This window comes from Borostomias antarcticus, assembly GCF_949987555.1.
Source record: "Borostomias antarcticus genome assembly, chromosome: 10".
Taxonomy (NCBI): domain Eukaryota; kingdom Metazoa; phylum Chordata; class Actinopteri; order Stomiiformes; family Stomiidae; genus Borostomias; species Borostomias antarcticus.
In genome coordinates, this window is record NC_140243.1 from 6,061,923 (window position 1) to 6,076,922 (window position 15,000).

The 15,000-nt window shown below is 48.4% G+C and overlaps 2 protein-coding genes across 2 annotated transcripts in view; one reads left to right on the forward strand and one right to left on the reverse strand.

Annotated features, from left to right (window-relative positions):
- The window catches only part of cp (ceruloplasmin), a 10,300-nt gene extending 4,411 nt beyond the window's left edge, over positions 1–5,889 (forward strand). Inside the window, exons 8-20 of the mRNA XM_084443803.1 lie at positions 28–168; positions 324–368; positions 1,079–1,293; positions 1,729–1,879; positions 2,231–2,443; positions 2,755–2,962; positions 3,870–4,009; positions 4,101–4,229; positions 4,393–4,499; positions 4,591–4,810; positions 4,961–5,100; positions 5,326–5,488; positions 5,620–5,889. Of these exons, the coding sequence (XP_084299929.1) occupies positions 28–168; positions 324–368; positions 1,079–1,293; positions 1,729–1,879; positions 2,231–2,443; positions 2,755–2,962; positions 3,870–4,009; positions 4,101–4,229; positions 4,393–4,499; positions 4,591–4,810; positions 4,961–5,100; positions 5,326–5,488; positions 5,620–5,645 (1,898 nt within the window). The 3' untranslated portion in view covers positions 5,646–5,889. The remainder of the gene's footprint in view (positions 1–27; positions 169–323; positions 369–1,078; positions 1,294–1,728; positions 1,880–2,230; positions 2,444–2,754; positions 2,963–3,869; positions 4,010–4,100; positions 4,230–4,392; positions 4,500–4,590; positions 4,811–4,960; positions 5,101–5,325; positions 5,489–5,619) is intronic.
- Positions 5,677–15,000, reverse strand: part of hps3 (HPS3 biogenesis of lysosomal organelles complex 2 subunit 1) — a 16,321-nt gene continuing 6,997 nt past the window's right edge. The window contains exons 10-19 of the mRNA XM_084443913.1: positions 14,222–14,324; positions 13,739–14,022; positions 11,324–11,501; positions 10,625–10,858; positions 10,244–10,429; positions 9,810–10,004; positions 9,440–9,547; positions 8,911–9,117; positions 7,686–7,776; positions 5,677–6,491 (exon numbers count right to left, since the gene is read on the reverse strand). Of these exons, the coding sequence (XP_084300039.1) occupies positions 6,364–6,491; positions 7,686–7,776; positions 8,911–9,117; positions 9,440–9,547; positions 9,810–10,004; positions 10,244–10,429; positions 10,625–10,858; positions 11,324–11,501; positions 13,739–14,022; positions 14,222–14,324 (1,714 nt within the window). The 3' untranslated portion in view covers positions 5,677–6,363. The remainder of the gene's footprint in view (positions 6,492–7,685; positions 7,777–8,910; positions 9,118–9,439; positions 9,548–9,809; positions 10,005–10,243; positions 10,430–10,624; positions 10,859–11,323; positions 11,502–13,738; positions 14,023–14,221; positions 14,325–15,000) is intronic.

Below are 15,000 nucleotides of genomic sequence, written 5' to 3' on the forward strand. Positions count from 1 at the left end.
ATTGATCGATGGCCTGTTCTCTCCCAGGTCCTGTGATTCGGGCGGAGGAGGAAGACACCATCAAGGTGGTGTTCAAGAACAACGCCAAGCGTCCTTACAGCATCCAGCCCCACGGGGTTCAGTACAGCATCGAGCAGGAGGGCACCCTCTATCACAACGAGCTGGAAGGTTCGAGCTATGTCCTCCTGTAACACCATTAACAGATAGATCCAGTCATCCATTCAGTTGATGTTTTCAGATAAAAGGATTTGGTATTCGTTACTGATTGTTTTTTAAAATCCTCGCACACTTTGAAACAAATTTTTCACCTTACCACTTGACAGAATCGTACACGGCGAAGAGACTCAGAGAGATCAAGAAAGAAATCAGTAAGTTGACACACACATACGCACGTGTGTATGTAAAACCCTAGATCTGCAGACACTGTGACCAGATGGAGGTTGTTTTCATAGTAAAGTGTGTCCGCAGGGAGGCCTTTTCCAAAACCAGACTGGCCAAATACAACACAACTGGAGATGGTGTTGTTTACTTTGGAGGGACATGAGCAGTAGACATGCAGAGTCCGTTTGGGGACCAAAGTCCACCTGCAGCACTGTGGTCAGTCAGTTCATGTTTGGGTAGAGTCACTGATTGGAAGTGACAGAAGAAACGATGCATTGGGAAATTCAATTCCAACATAATTTGACCTGCGTGTCAGATCATAGTTCGGATACAGGCTATGACCAGGAGTAGGGACAGAGAGGATCTAGACTGTGACTCTTACAGGCTCTTACACACTGCACTGACAAACACCAACATTCCAAACATTCTCTTGTTGGCTGTTGGGTTTAGAATGTTTGGGAAAATAACTAACTTTTCCAATTTGTTATGGAACCATGGGGAAGTTGCACCATAGTTTGGTTTTAGGCATAGCACACCAACAACTGTTTGTTGGTCATTGTTGGGGGCGGGGCGGTGTGAATGTGTTTGTTGGTCATTGTTGGGGGCGGGGCAGTGTGAATGTGTTTGTTGGTCATTGTTGGGGGCGGGGCAGTGTGAGATGGCTTTAAGACTCGCCTCCTTTACTTCCTCTTCTCAGGAGTTGTAACCCCGCCCCCAGCATCGCTGGTCCGACCAGGCACCACCTACACGTATGAGTGGGTGGTTCCCAAGGCGGGCGGTCCAGTGGCGAGCGATGCAGACTGCATCACGTACCTGTACTACTCTGCCGTGGACCAGGTCAGAGACACCAACTCTGGCCTGGTCGGACCGCTCCTCGTCTGCAAGCCCAAAACCCTCAAGGAGGGCAAGCAGGTGAGAGACATGCAGTACAGATATAGTATCGGCTACATACTGTACACGCACACACGCACACACGCGCGCGCACACACACACACACACACACACACACCTTCAGTGGCTTGTGATGCACACACATACCTTCAGACCTTGTGGCTTCTGACTGACTGACTGACACACACACACACACACACACACACACACACACACACACACACACACACACACACACACACACACACAACGTTACCTTCAAACCTGGTGGCTTGTGCTTGCAGTACAGGGGCCAGAATGTATTGTACTCATTGTTGGGTATACAGTATGGTTTTTCAATTGAATTGTTCTTTTGTATCCTTCAATGCATTTGCCACTAGTGAATGTTGAGTAGGCTGACTAAAACATTGTATCAATATTTTGCATTCCTCTACATTTGAAATGTAATATTTTCAGAAAAACTTTGATAAAGAGTTCCACTTGCTGGCCACAGTGTTTGATGAGAACCAGAGCTGGTACTTGGAGGACAACATCAACCAGTTCACCAAAGCTCCCCAGACGGTCAAGAAAGATGATGAGGACTTCCAGGAGTCAAACAAGATGCACTGTGAGTCAGGAAGTCCTCGGACACACGCACTCACAAACACACGCAGACACACACACACACATAACCCATCCGTTTTGGCACCCGAACATGGGTCTCTCAAGGGAAAGCTAACCAGCTACCTGTACACCGATGAAAAGCTAGCTCTTCATTGGTGCAGGTGAATGGTATTTATACTGGGGAGTGAGTTTAACCAACAACTCGCTACCTACTTGGGACTTATGGTTACACACACACACACGCGCACACACACACACACACACACACACACAAACACACACACGATTTGTATACATATTACACATACACACAAGCACTCACTAAACTTTATCTGTTCTGTTCACCATACTGTAGCTCTTAACGGCTACATGTACGGGAACCTTCCTGGTCTGACCATGTGCAAGGGGGACAAGGTGTCGTGGCACCTGTCAGGGCTGGGCAGCGAGGCAGACATCCACGGGCTCTACTTCGAAGGCAACCGCTTCATCTACAGACAGACCAGACGAGACTCCATCAGTGTGTTCCCACACATCTCCCACACTGTCACCATGGAACCTGACAGCATGGGTAACAACAGCGACGACAACACACACAGACGCACGTACACACACACATGCATGGACACACACACACACACACACACACATAGTGTACACACTCTCACTCTCTCTCTCTCTCTCACACACACACACACACACACACACATACTGTACACACTCTCACTCTCTCTCTCTCTCTCTCTCTCTCACACACACATACACACACACACACTCACTCACTCTCACACGTGACTATCATCAACACACACGTCGCTGGCTATCATCCTCTCTGTCCGTGTCATTCTGAATGTGACAGGCTGTGTGTGTGTGTGTGTCCAGGTCAGTTTCCGGTGGTGTGCAGGACAACGGACCACTACCTGGGAGGGATGAGAGCTAACTACACGGTGCAGAAATGCAGCATATTCAGCAGACAGTCAGAGATCATGCTCCACTCCAAGACCTACTACATAGCTGCCATGGAGATAGACTGGGACTACTCCCCCAGTCGCACCTGGGAGACCGAGATGTACCACGGCCTCATCAACAGGTGATCATACATGAACTAGGGCCTCATGAACATGTGATTGTATACGTACCATGGTCTAGTATACAGGTGATCATACATGAACTAGGGCCTCATCAACATGTGATTGTATATGTACCACGGTCTAGTATACAGGTGAACATACATGATCTAGGGCCTCATCAACAGGTGAACATACAGTACCAGATCCTCATCAACAGGTGAACGTAGCCTACTGTACAAGTACCACGTTCTAATAAACAGGTGGACATACAAGTACAGTAACATGTACCAGGGCCTAATCAACAGCACCAGCTGGGCACAACCTGGAGATAAGACTAGGCTGGATGTAAAAAAAATAAAATAAAAAAATAAATAAAGCGCTTTAAGTCCAACGTCAAATTTAATTCTGTTGCACCACCCAGTCGTACAGTAGTACTACGTCTGGGTTTAAATCTTACGCCTACTGTACCTCCGAGTAGGTGTACGATAGAAATACCTGACTAGTTTCCATGATGACACAATTTTATGACAAATATTTGGCAAACTTCAGGTGACCATACATGTAGCAAGGCCTCATCATCAGGTGAACATACATGTACCACGGTCTAAAAACAGGTGAACATAGTAAGTAACATGTACCAGGGCCTAACAGACAGGTGAACATAATGCATGTCCTGTAACATGCATGTATCAGTGCCTCATCAACATGTAATATAATGAAACAAACATGTATCAGACGGCCTCATCAACAGGTAACATACAGGGCCTCATCAACGGGTAACATGCTTGTATCAGGGCCTAATTAACATGTTACACACATGAAACATACCTGAAGCAGCGCATACATGTAGCAGGTAATGCATTGTACATGTGTGAGTGGGATTGATTGAGTTGACTTCCTCACAGTCTGGTCTGTCCTCTCCTCCAGCCCGGGAGCTGAGTTCCTGGACAAGAAAGACCGCTTCATCGGCTCCAAGTACAAGAAAGTGGTGTACAGACAGTTCACCAGCAACAAGTTCACCAAAGAGGTGGAGCGGCCCGCCGACATGGAGCACCTGGGCATTCTGGGTAGGCTAAGCTGTTGTGTGTGGTACAGAGCTCCGCTGACGACACCGTCAGTGGAATAATCACCCCGCATCTTTATCGCTGCCCTATCCAGGCCCGATGATCCACGCGGACGTGGGCGACAAGGTGAAGATAGTGTTCAAGAACATGGCCAGCAGACCTTACTCCATACACGCTCACGGAGTCAAGACTGATGTCCCCGCCATCAAAGAGACCAAGCCTGGTAAGATGAACATGGAACTAGTCGAATTTAGCAGAGAGCAGAGTAGGTGCCTATTGGCTGCCTGTTCTCCACTGAAGTATGAGCGTTGAAGGGAGCAGGTTGTTTGTGGTCTCTTAGGTCCGTAACAACCCCATCCTCCCTCCACCCCCCCTCCCACCCCCAGGTGAAACACAGACATACACTTGGTACGTTCCTAAGACTGCCGGGCCAACCACAGACCAGGAGGAGTGTGCCGTTGGAGCGTACTTTTCCACAGTGGATGCTGTCAAGGTGCGTGTGTAATGACCTATGGGCCCACTGTAGGAAGACTAACATGGCAGCGATCGCGCCCTTTACCTTTTTACTTTGCCCCTCCCCCCAGGATCTGTTCAGCGGCCTGATTGGTCCCCTGGTGATCTGTAGACGGAGCTGGGCGAGGTCGTTGGGCCTGAAGAAGGAAGTGGAGGAGTTCGCTCTGCTCTTCATGGTGTTCGACGAGAACGAGTCATGGTACCTGGACGATAACATCAGAAACAACATCAAGAGCCCCGCCAATGACCTGAAGAAGAGCGAGGACTTCAAAGAGAGTAACAAGATGCACGGTGAGATGGGGAATTGACTTCAATATCAACGGACAGTTAATCGAAGACGCTGAACATCCTCAAGTCCACTTACACTACACAGACTAGAAGTACGGACAGTAAAAAATGGTCCCTCTTTCTCTCTTCTTCTCTGCCTCTCCCCCGCTGCAGCCATTAATGGCAGGATGTACGGAAACCTGCCCGGTCTGGACATGCAGGAGGGGGACAAGGTCTACTGGTACCTGATGGGCATGGGCAACGAGGTGGACATCCACACTGCTCACTTCCACGGACACAGCTTCGACTACAAGGTACCTGCACCTGCACCTGCACCTACACTCACACTCACACTCACACACGCACACACACACACACACACACTCTTACAGCTCTTTGAACTGGACAGCCACACAACTTACACACGAAGGGTTCAGCGATCTATAGCAGCATAGTGGGATAGGGGGAGCTGTATGGGTTTTTCACCATGGATTTTGACGGATTTCATACTCTTCTCTCCTCTTCTCTGGTGCCCTCAGCTGGACGGGCGGTCCCATCGCACGGACGTGTTCGACCTGCTACCCGCCACCTTCCAGACGGTGAAGATGCGCCCGCTGTACCCGGGTACCTGGCTCCTGCACTGCCACGTCACGGACCACATCATGGGGGGCATGCAGGCGGTCTACACCGTCAAGGAGAAAGGTGTGTGTGTGTTGGGAGAAGGATTCATTGAGTGTATGTTTTGTCGTCTACACAAAAGTTGAGTCTAGAGCACATATACAGTATTTCATACAATAACTGTTTATATTTTTCGGTTCATTTGTCTTTTACAGGCAAAAAGACAGGCTTACTGGGATGACCAGGGCAAACGGCACATTCTGACAATCAAGATCAACGTTTTTTAACATAGCGCCACCAACAGAGAATATAGAAATTACACAATTGATATGAGTAGATATCACTGGACACTAAACCAATACATTCATTATTGCTGAATGACTAGAAATGAAATGTCTGTATCCTGTTTTTAGTAAACCTAGTTTTGAATAATTAAAAATATGTTTTTACTGACTATGAATAGAATAAAATATTGTTCCAGTTCAGCCTTTATTTCCTCACAAAGTAGGATGACTATAAACCAACTTGGGAGTGCATGCATGAATGGATCACAGTGATAAGTGGCCATGACTCTGGCTTGAAAATACAGGAACAATCACTGTATGTAAAGCACTGTTATATACATTTGATTGTCTCCAAGTCAATGATATGAATTTTGACTTTTCGGGCAGCATGCATTTCTACCACAAAGTCCTACTGTATCTAGTGGTAAGGCCACTCCTTACCTAACTCTGTGTGTGTGTGTGTGTGTGTGTGATTGTCCAGTGCTGTTCAGGTCAGTCTTAGTTCTCCACGGTGGGACTGGAACCCACACCACCGTAGCGGGTAGACAGACAGCAGATAGACACCAGTGTATTGAAATGAGTGTATTGAAATGATCTCTGTTCAGAAGTAGCACCAGCACATCCAGAAGTCCTTCACATGTCTAGCAGGGATATAGGGTTAGCAGCCCCGCCCCCTCAGGTGAGCAGCTTCCTCTGGCTACACTCCAGCAGGTGTGGCAGGAAGAACTGCGCCGTCCCGTCATCTGGCAGCAGGTCCAGGAACTCCAGAGGGCTAAGCTCCATGGAAACCACCACCAACGTCTCTGTTGTCATGGAAACAGAAAATGAAACTTTCAGTCAGTCATGCCACACACTGATACAGTGCATCTTGTTCACTAGAGAACTGATAGCAAAACTAGATAGGTGTAAGCAATGACAGTGGAAGGCCTGATGGGACTCATGTTGCTTACACCTATCAAGTCACCTCTAGATCTACAGACGGTGAGGGAGACGGTGTCTGGGGGAGAAGCCAGGTGTTCAGTCACCTGAAAGGGAGAGGGAGACGGTGTCTGGGGATAAGCCAGGTGTTCAGTCACCTCAGAGGGAGAGGGAGACGGTGTCTGGGGGAGAAGCCAGGTGTTCAGTCACCTCAGAGGGAGACGGTGTCTGGGGGAGAAGCCAGGTGTTCAGTCACCTCAGAGGGAGAGGGAGACGGTGTCTGGGGGAGAAGCCAGGTGTTCAGTCACCTCAGAGGGAGAGGGAGACGGTGTCTGGGGGAGAAGCCAGGTGTTCAGTCACCTCAGAGGGAGAGGAGAGGGAGACGGTGTCTGGGGGAGAGGCCAGGTGTTCAGTTACCTCAGAGGGAGAGGGAGACGGTGTCTGGGGGAGAAGCCAGGTGTTCAGTCACCTCAGAGGGAGAGGGAGACGGTGTCTGGGGGAGAAGCCAGGTGTTCAGTCACCTCAGAGGGAGAGGGAGACGGTGTCTGGGGGAGAAGCCAGGTGTTCAGTCACCTCAGAGGGAGAGGGAGACGGTGTCTGGGGGAGAAGCCAGGTGTTCAGTCACCTCAGAGGGAGAGGGAGACGGTGTCTGGGGGAGAAGCCAGGTGTTCAGTCACCTCAGAGGGAGAGGGAGACGGTGTCTGGGGGAGAGGCCAGGTGTTCAGTCACCTCAGAGGGAGAGGGAGACGGTGTCTGGGGGAGAAGCCAGGTGTTCAGTCACCTCAGAGGGAGACGGTGTCTGGGGGAGAAGCCAGGTGTTCAGTCACCTCAGAGGGAGAGGGAGACGGTGTCTGGGGGAGAAGCCAGGTGTTCAGTCACCTCAGAGGGAGAGGGAGACGGTGTCTGGGGGAGAAGCCAGGTGTTCAGTACCTCTGAGGGAGAGGGAGACGGTGTCTGGGGGAGAAGCCAGGTGTTCAGTCACCTCAGAGGGAGACGGTGTCTGGGGGAGAAGCCAGGTGTTCAGTCACCTCAGAGGGAGAGGGAGACGGTGTCTGGGGGAGAAGCCAGGTGTTCAGTACCTCTGAGAGCAGCCAGTAAGATGCCATTCTGGCCTCCAGAGGCTCTGGTCCTCTCACACAGCTCAGGGAACAGCTTCTTCCACCAGAGGGCCTGGAGAGGTAAGTCAGAGTTACAGCTCTAGTTTCTACTTGCATACAGTTCTATCTAGGGGTGTAACGATACCCTCAGCTCACGATACGATACGTGATGTTGGGTTCACGATATCGATACGATAACGATTTTATTTATATATTTTTTTAAACTTGAATGATGAATATACGGTATGACTGGAAAAAAAGTATTTTATTTGAAAGACACAAAATGCAAAACAATGCTTTTGTTTGCCCTTTAGTTCCATTTTGTAATGTTTTATAACTCGCGATATCAGGACATAATTGATCTAATACAAGCACTGATCTGCATTCTCTCGTCTTTTTCAGTGCTTTGTTTGAACAGACGAGGGCGTGAGTTAGTAGGTGATAGTGGCTCATTTGCAGCCAGTCCTATAATAATAATAATAATAATAATAATAAATGATAATTTGCATTCAGCTTTTCTGGGTATCCAAAGTCGCTTTACATAAGCAAAAAAAAAGTAATAATATATATATATATATATAATTATTTTTTTACATTGCGTTTTTCATCTCCACGATGATATCTCATGGCACGATATATTGTTACACCCCTAGTTCTAGCTCATACTTTCAGTTCTAGGTTATACAGTTAGTTAAAATTCATCAGAATCAGAATCCGTTTTATTGCCAGGTAGTTTTTGCACATACTAGGAATTTGCTTTGGTCAATGGTGCATAACACCGATGGAGACAACATTAGGCAGGGTGCAGGGACAAGATGGGACAGTGCAAAGACAGGACAGTGCAAATGAGTAGCGCAAAATACAGACACAAAATACAATATACAAAATGGAGTGTGATGAGTGTATATACAGTATGTGTACAGAGTGTAATGTGTGTGTGTGTGATGTTTTATATATACAATGTGTGTGCCATTTTGATATGTGTGCCATTGTGATGTGTGTGCAGTGTGAGCCTATGTACAGTACAGGTACTGTCACACACAGTTATCGGTTATATCTGTAGTAGTTACAGGTTATAATTTTCAACACTTAAAAAGCTTTAAAATCTACCATCTAACCATCCGTAGTGTGACGGTTAGGGGCTAGGGGTCAGGGTTAGGTTAGGGTCAGGTTAGTCAGGGTGAGGTCAGGGGTCAGGCTGAGGTACCATGTGTGCGTCCTGCAGCTCGTGGTTGGCGTAGGGGATGATGGCCTGGGGACAGCGGTCCAGCAGGCGCTGGATGGAGCTCTCCCGGCGCCCCCGCCTGGTGGAACAGAGCACGTGCACGCTCAGCCCTGCCTGGTCCTCCTCACTCAGCTGCTCCAGCAGGGGCAGGATGGAGGACACGTCCAGGGAGGGGCCGCACAGCAGCGACTACAACAACAACAACAACAACATTAGGTCATAGGTCACAGTGTATAGTAAAGGAGACGGGAAGACAGAGAGGAGGATGGAGGTGAGAGAGTGAATGAAAAGAGAGAGGGGGAGAAGGACAGAGAGGGAAAGAGAGATGGAGAGAGAGAAAGGGAGAGATGGAGAGAGAGAGAGAGAGAGAGAGAGAGAGAGAGAAAGGGAGAGAAAAAGGGAGAGAGAGAGAAAGGGAGAGATGGAGAGAGAGAGAGAGAAAGGGAGAGATGGAGAGAGAGAGAGAGAAAGAGAGAGAAAAAGGGAGAGAGAGAGAAAGGGAGAGCCTGACCTGTAGTTTCTGCAGGTCCTCGTGGAGGTCATGTTTGATGTTGAACTGTGCAGGAGTCAAGATGCTCACCCAGGGATACAACACACCGTAGTGAGAACACGAGTTGATCTGCAGCACACACACACACGGACACACGCACACACACACACACACACACACACACACACACACACGCACGCAGACACGCAGACACACACACACACACACACACGCAGACACACACATCACACACCACCCCACATCACACACACACAGTACGTACACACACACACACACACACACACAGGTATGTTAGCTTGGCCTCCTTTCCCCTCTAAAGAACAGAAGGTTGTGTCCATTCATCCACGTCAGACCGAACCCTCGACCGTACCAGGTCCTCCGCGGTCTTCAGTGGCTTGTTGCCGTGGTGATGGCGGTGGGCGAGCCGGTCGATGTAGACGGAGGCCAGGCGGAACAGCAGCTCCTGGATGACGGTTTGGTGTGACGAGGCCATCAGCAGAGCCTCCCAGAAGTCCACCAGGAGCTGGTGACTGCCCTGAACCTCCGTCTGATCTGAGCACAGCTCCTGTAGGGAAGACACACACACACACACACACACACACACACACACACACACGCTTATACACTTATATATGCGCAGGCAGACCCTGACCAGAGACTCCGCCTAGTATTAAGGTTTTATAGGATAGGCAACACATTTATGCGCACACACACACACAGACACACAGACACACAGACACACACACACACACACACACACACACACACACTACCACCACCCCCCCCCTCCCCCTCTGTACTGACCTGGAAGAGGTGGTCGGCCTGGCCCAGCCTCAGCTTGTTGTTCTCGTGCAGCGCCACCATGGCAGCCACCAGCAGGCCCTCCTGGCTGCTGTAGAGGTGGCGTGCCAGCGGGGTGGGCGCCACCTGCTGGCCACGGGCGTGCAGCAGCAGCTGGGGCTCCTCGATGAAGCCGTACACCTGCAGCATCTGGAGCGAGGAACACAGTTGCTGTTGCTCTGCATCACACCTGTACGGTGTTTGACTGCTTTACACACATACACACACCTGTGCACACACAAATACACACATACAGGTACAGGTACATGTACACACACGTGTGTATACACACACACACACACACACACACACACACACACACACAGGTGGGTGGCGGTCCCTGACCTCTGCGTGCTGGCCCATGTGTTGTGTGTAGAGGGGCAGGTTGCCCATGCGGAGTGCGAGAGCGGCCTTGGAGAGGGTGAGGGGCACTGAGGGGCCCGTGGACGCCTCCAGACGCTCCAGGTGCGCCATGGCAATGCCAGGGCTGGCCCTCACCAGGGCAGGGCTGGCACACACCCGGGGCAGCTGGGAGATTTCCGTCGCGCTGAAGACATCTAACACCTCGTCTGCCGTCTCCTGGAACATAAACACGCGCAAGAGTGAGAGAGAGAGAGAGAGAGAGAGAGAGAGAGAGAGAGAGAGTTATACTCTACTGTTCATTGTAGTTCGAGAGAGAGTGAGGTAGTCTCGTCCTTGCACCCTGCCCAATGTCATCTCCATGTTATGCACCACTGACCGAAGCAAATTCCTAGTATGTTGAAAAACTACATGGCAATAAATGAATTCTGATTCTGTAGAGCCTGCCCTGTATCTCTGAAACACAGGAACTAACCGTCAATTAGAATCAGACACTAGCACTGTGTGTCAAACTGCTTTTCTCTCTCCTCTCTTCTCTTTCCCTCTCCTCTCCTCTCCACTCCTCTCTAGTCCCCTCTCCTGTCTCTTCTCATCCTCTCTTTTCTCCTCTCCTCCCATCTCTCCTATCCCCTCTCTCCTCCTCTCTCGTTCCCTCTCCACTGCTCTCCTCTCCTCCACCCTCACCTGGCTCAGTTCCTCGGCCGTGTCCTCGTACAGGGAGTGTTTGAGGTAGAAGAGGAAGCCCTTGCCGTAGCCGGCGGGGTGGCTGGGCTGGCGCCGGTTCCTCTCCAGCACCTCGGTCATAGACAGACCAGACATCTTATAGTAGGGCAGCGCCAGGTGGCAGTCCCTCTGGATGTACCTGCACGGACAGACAGACAGCCAGGGTTGGACACGCAGTACACACTGTAACTCCCTGCACAGGGGGATAATACAAGCAGACGTGGGTGCTGAAATATTCGTATTATTATTACTGTTATTATTATTATATTAACTATTAACATTATTAATAAAATATATCAATAGCAATAATAATATAACAACAATAACATCAATAACTTTAATAATAATTAGACTTGCCCCCATAACCATAATGAGGAGACTGACAGACAGGGAGGCAGAGTAAGAGATTTTGGACTACACACCAAATGGCAGAAATGCACAAATGTTTTAGTTATTTGACCACTTTCAGGAAAATAATATTACAATAAGGTTCGTATTACCATAGCGTAGGGCCCCTAATAATACTGTAACTAGAAAAGGTACATTTTCTTACGAATATGTGTGTGCTTGCTGACAGCAGGCATAATATGTACTTTAGATAGGTTTAATAGTACTAGATACTAATTAATACAAATATATCAAAAATATATTTAGTATGAATGGTATCTAATGAGAATAAAATATGAACAGTATAAATTGTATCTAAATACGAGTATACAGTAAATGTATCCAACTCTTGATGCTTAAAACAAGAGTGATAAATAACTACAAAATTGCATTTCCCGCAGAAAATGTGTGTGAATGCTGAGCTAATACTGTCAAGGTTGAAAGATTGAACGATTTGCCTGAACCAGTACTACAACTACAACTCCTAAAACAACTACTGCTAGGCCTATGCCTAAGTGCATTAAAGCTGCATGATATAACTTTTTTATAGTTAAATATTCTGGGTTTTCAGCTAGTAGTTTATTTATTCTTTTTGTGACATGAGAACGTACAGTATGAGAGGGGCCGCCAAAGTGCTGAGTTATCTCATACAGCTTTAATCATCATGAAAGAGTAGTGAAGGAGTCAGATGAGCTGATGGAGTGATGAAGCGAAGGAGTGATGAACTGAAGGAGTCAAGTGAACTGAGGGAGTGATGAACTGAAGGAGTGATGAACTGAAGGAGCCAAGTGAACTGAGAGAGTGATGAACTGAAGGAGTGATGAACTGAAGGAGTCAAGTGAACTGAGGGAGTGATGAACTGAAGGAGCCAAGTGAACTGAGAGAGTGATGAACTGAAGGAGTGATGAACTGAAGGAGTCAAGTGAACTGAGGGAGTGATGAACTGAAGGAGCCAAGTGAACTGAGAGAGTGATGAACTGAAGGAGTGATGAACTGAAGGAGCCAAGTGAACTGAGAGAGTGATGAACTGAACAAGCCAAGTGAACTGAAGGAGTGATGAACTGAAGGAGTGATGACCTGAAGGAGTCATATAAACTGAAGGAGTGATGAACTGAAGGAGTGATGACCTGAAGGAGTCATATAAACTGAAGGAGTCAGATGAACTGAAGGAGTCAGATGAACTGAAGAGTCAGATGAAATGGGGTCAGTTTCATAGTCATAGCCATAGTTAACAGTAGTGTAAAGGTTAACAGAGTTAACTTATGGAAGGGTTAACAGCAGTGTAAGGGTTAACAGTAGTGTTAGAGTTAACGGTAGAGTCAGGGCTGGCTCTAGACTTTTGGAGACCCTAGGCCAAATTCTCAGTGGAGGCCCTTTTGAAATAAACCCTACCCACCATCAAGCAATAAAGACTGAGGTGCCATCATTCCATCATCATGTAACGTTAGACCATCACTTTAGGCTATCATCAGCAGCAATGACGCACTTGAGTATCACATTCGGTTGGGGCCTCAGCCAATCAGATCAATCTATTGGTGGGGGGGGGCAGTGAATGTGTGAATATTTTCAAATAACTGCCACAACTCTAAAAACTGAACATTCCATAATAAAAGAGATGGAAGAAATTAGTTTATATGGTCAAAATGGCAAAATCTAAAAATACCTTTCTTCAATATCTTCATATCGACAATCTCTAATATCTTCATCATCTACAATCTCTTAGCTGTTAACAACCTACATGGAGACATGCACCATAGACATGTTCCCACTACCATAGGACCCCTAAAAGTAAAAATGAATAGTCTAGTTATGAGCTAGATATACAAATACAGCTTAGTGGTTGGGCAGCTGTCTAGGACTAGATACAAACATGTAGTTGTTTATGATCAGAAGGTGATTATCAGAAAGTGACTTCCCCGGTTAAATAAAGGGTTAATAACTGAATACATCATGTTTGATTTATCTCCCCCGCCCCCTGGTGTCTCTGACCTGCTGAAGCAGTCCCCCAGCTGGGCACAGCTCTCCCTGAACGCCTCACGGAGGCACTGGATGTCTGGAGCTCGGTCTGTCGTGGTTCTGTCCGGAGCTCGGTCTGTCGTGGTTCTGCCCGAGCCCGGGTCTGCGTCTGGGACGGTGCTCTGGGACGGGTCTGCGGGGCTGACCAGCCCAGGGTCCAGGAGCTTGGCCCTCAGCAGCAGGTGAGCCTCGCTGAGCAGGTGCAGGCAGCTCTGAGACTGGGGGTTGGACTCCTCATAGCGCTTACTATACTCCACCTGACACACACACACACCACACACCCCACACACACACACACACACACACACACACACGCACACACACGCACACACACACAGGATGAGGGACAGAGAAACAGTGTGTGATACAGCGCCTGGAACAAGAGGAAGAGAGTGGTTGGTTTGAGAGTTGTGGAACCACAGTAAGCCCCCTCCAGTAGCTGGCTGGCTGGCCTACCATCTCCTGGTACAGCTGGAGAGGGGGCACGGTGTCGATGACATACAGGTTCCAGCCGTGACCCTCCGGCTCCTTAGGCTTGGTATAGGATGACTTCCTGGTCCTGGGGTCAGACACAGAGAGAGGCAGCCAGTGGGATCAGCAGATGAAGGGACGGTTTATGGTGTAACACCAGTTATTTTCAATTCTGTAATACACAGTTATCATAGTGATAGTGAACTATATGTTCTAATGCCAACCGACACTACAACAGGGTTATGGATCCCCCTGGACTGAATGGAATGACATCGCAAGAGTAGAGCACAGTAGAGTAGTACAGTGTGTCGTCAAGTCAAGTAAAGTTCATTTCACAATTGAGTTAAGACACAAACACCTGAAAGGAGTAGTAGACCGGCAAGTTAAGCATTTTTCCAGAGGTTAGTTTCCCAAAAGCTTTCCTCACTTACGTGTGTGCGCTTGTGTGTGTACGTACGCCTGTGTCTGCATGTGTGTGCGCGTGTCCCTAAACTATGTGCCCTCAAAAGGGCACAGTGGATCAAAAACTTAAATTCTGTGTATAGGCCTTTTTTTTCTTTTTTAAAAATCACTATAGTGTAGCCGTTTTCAACTCTTTCTTCACGAAGAGTTGGGACAAGATGTAGCGATACGTGTGGATTTTTGCAGCCGAAAACAGAACAGTGATGCGGCATAATTCCTGGTGTGACACGCTCGACTCGGCTGGAAGAAAATGGCGTAGTTCAGAGCGGAAGCAAACCTGGCCGCTAGGGCGGGACCTGGCG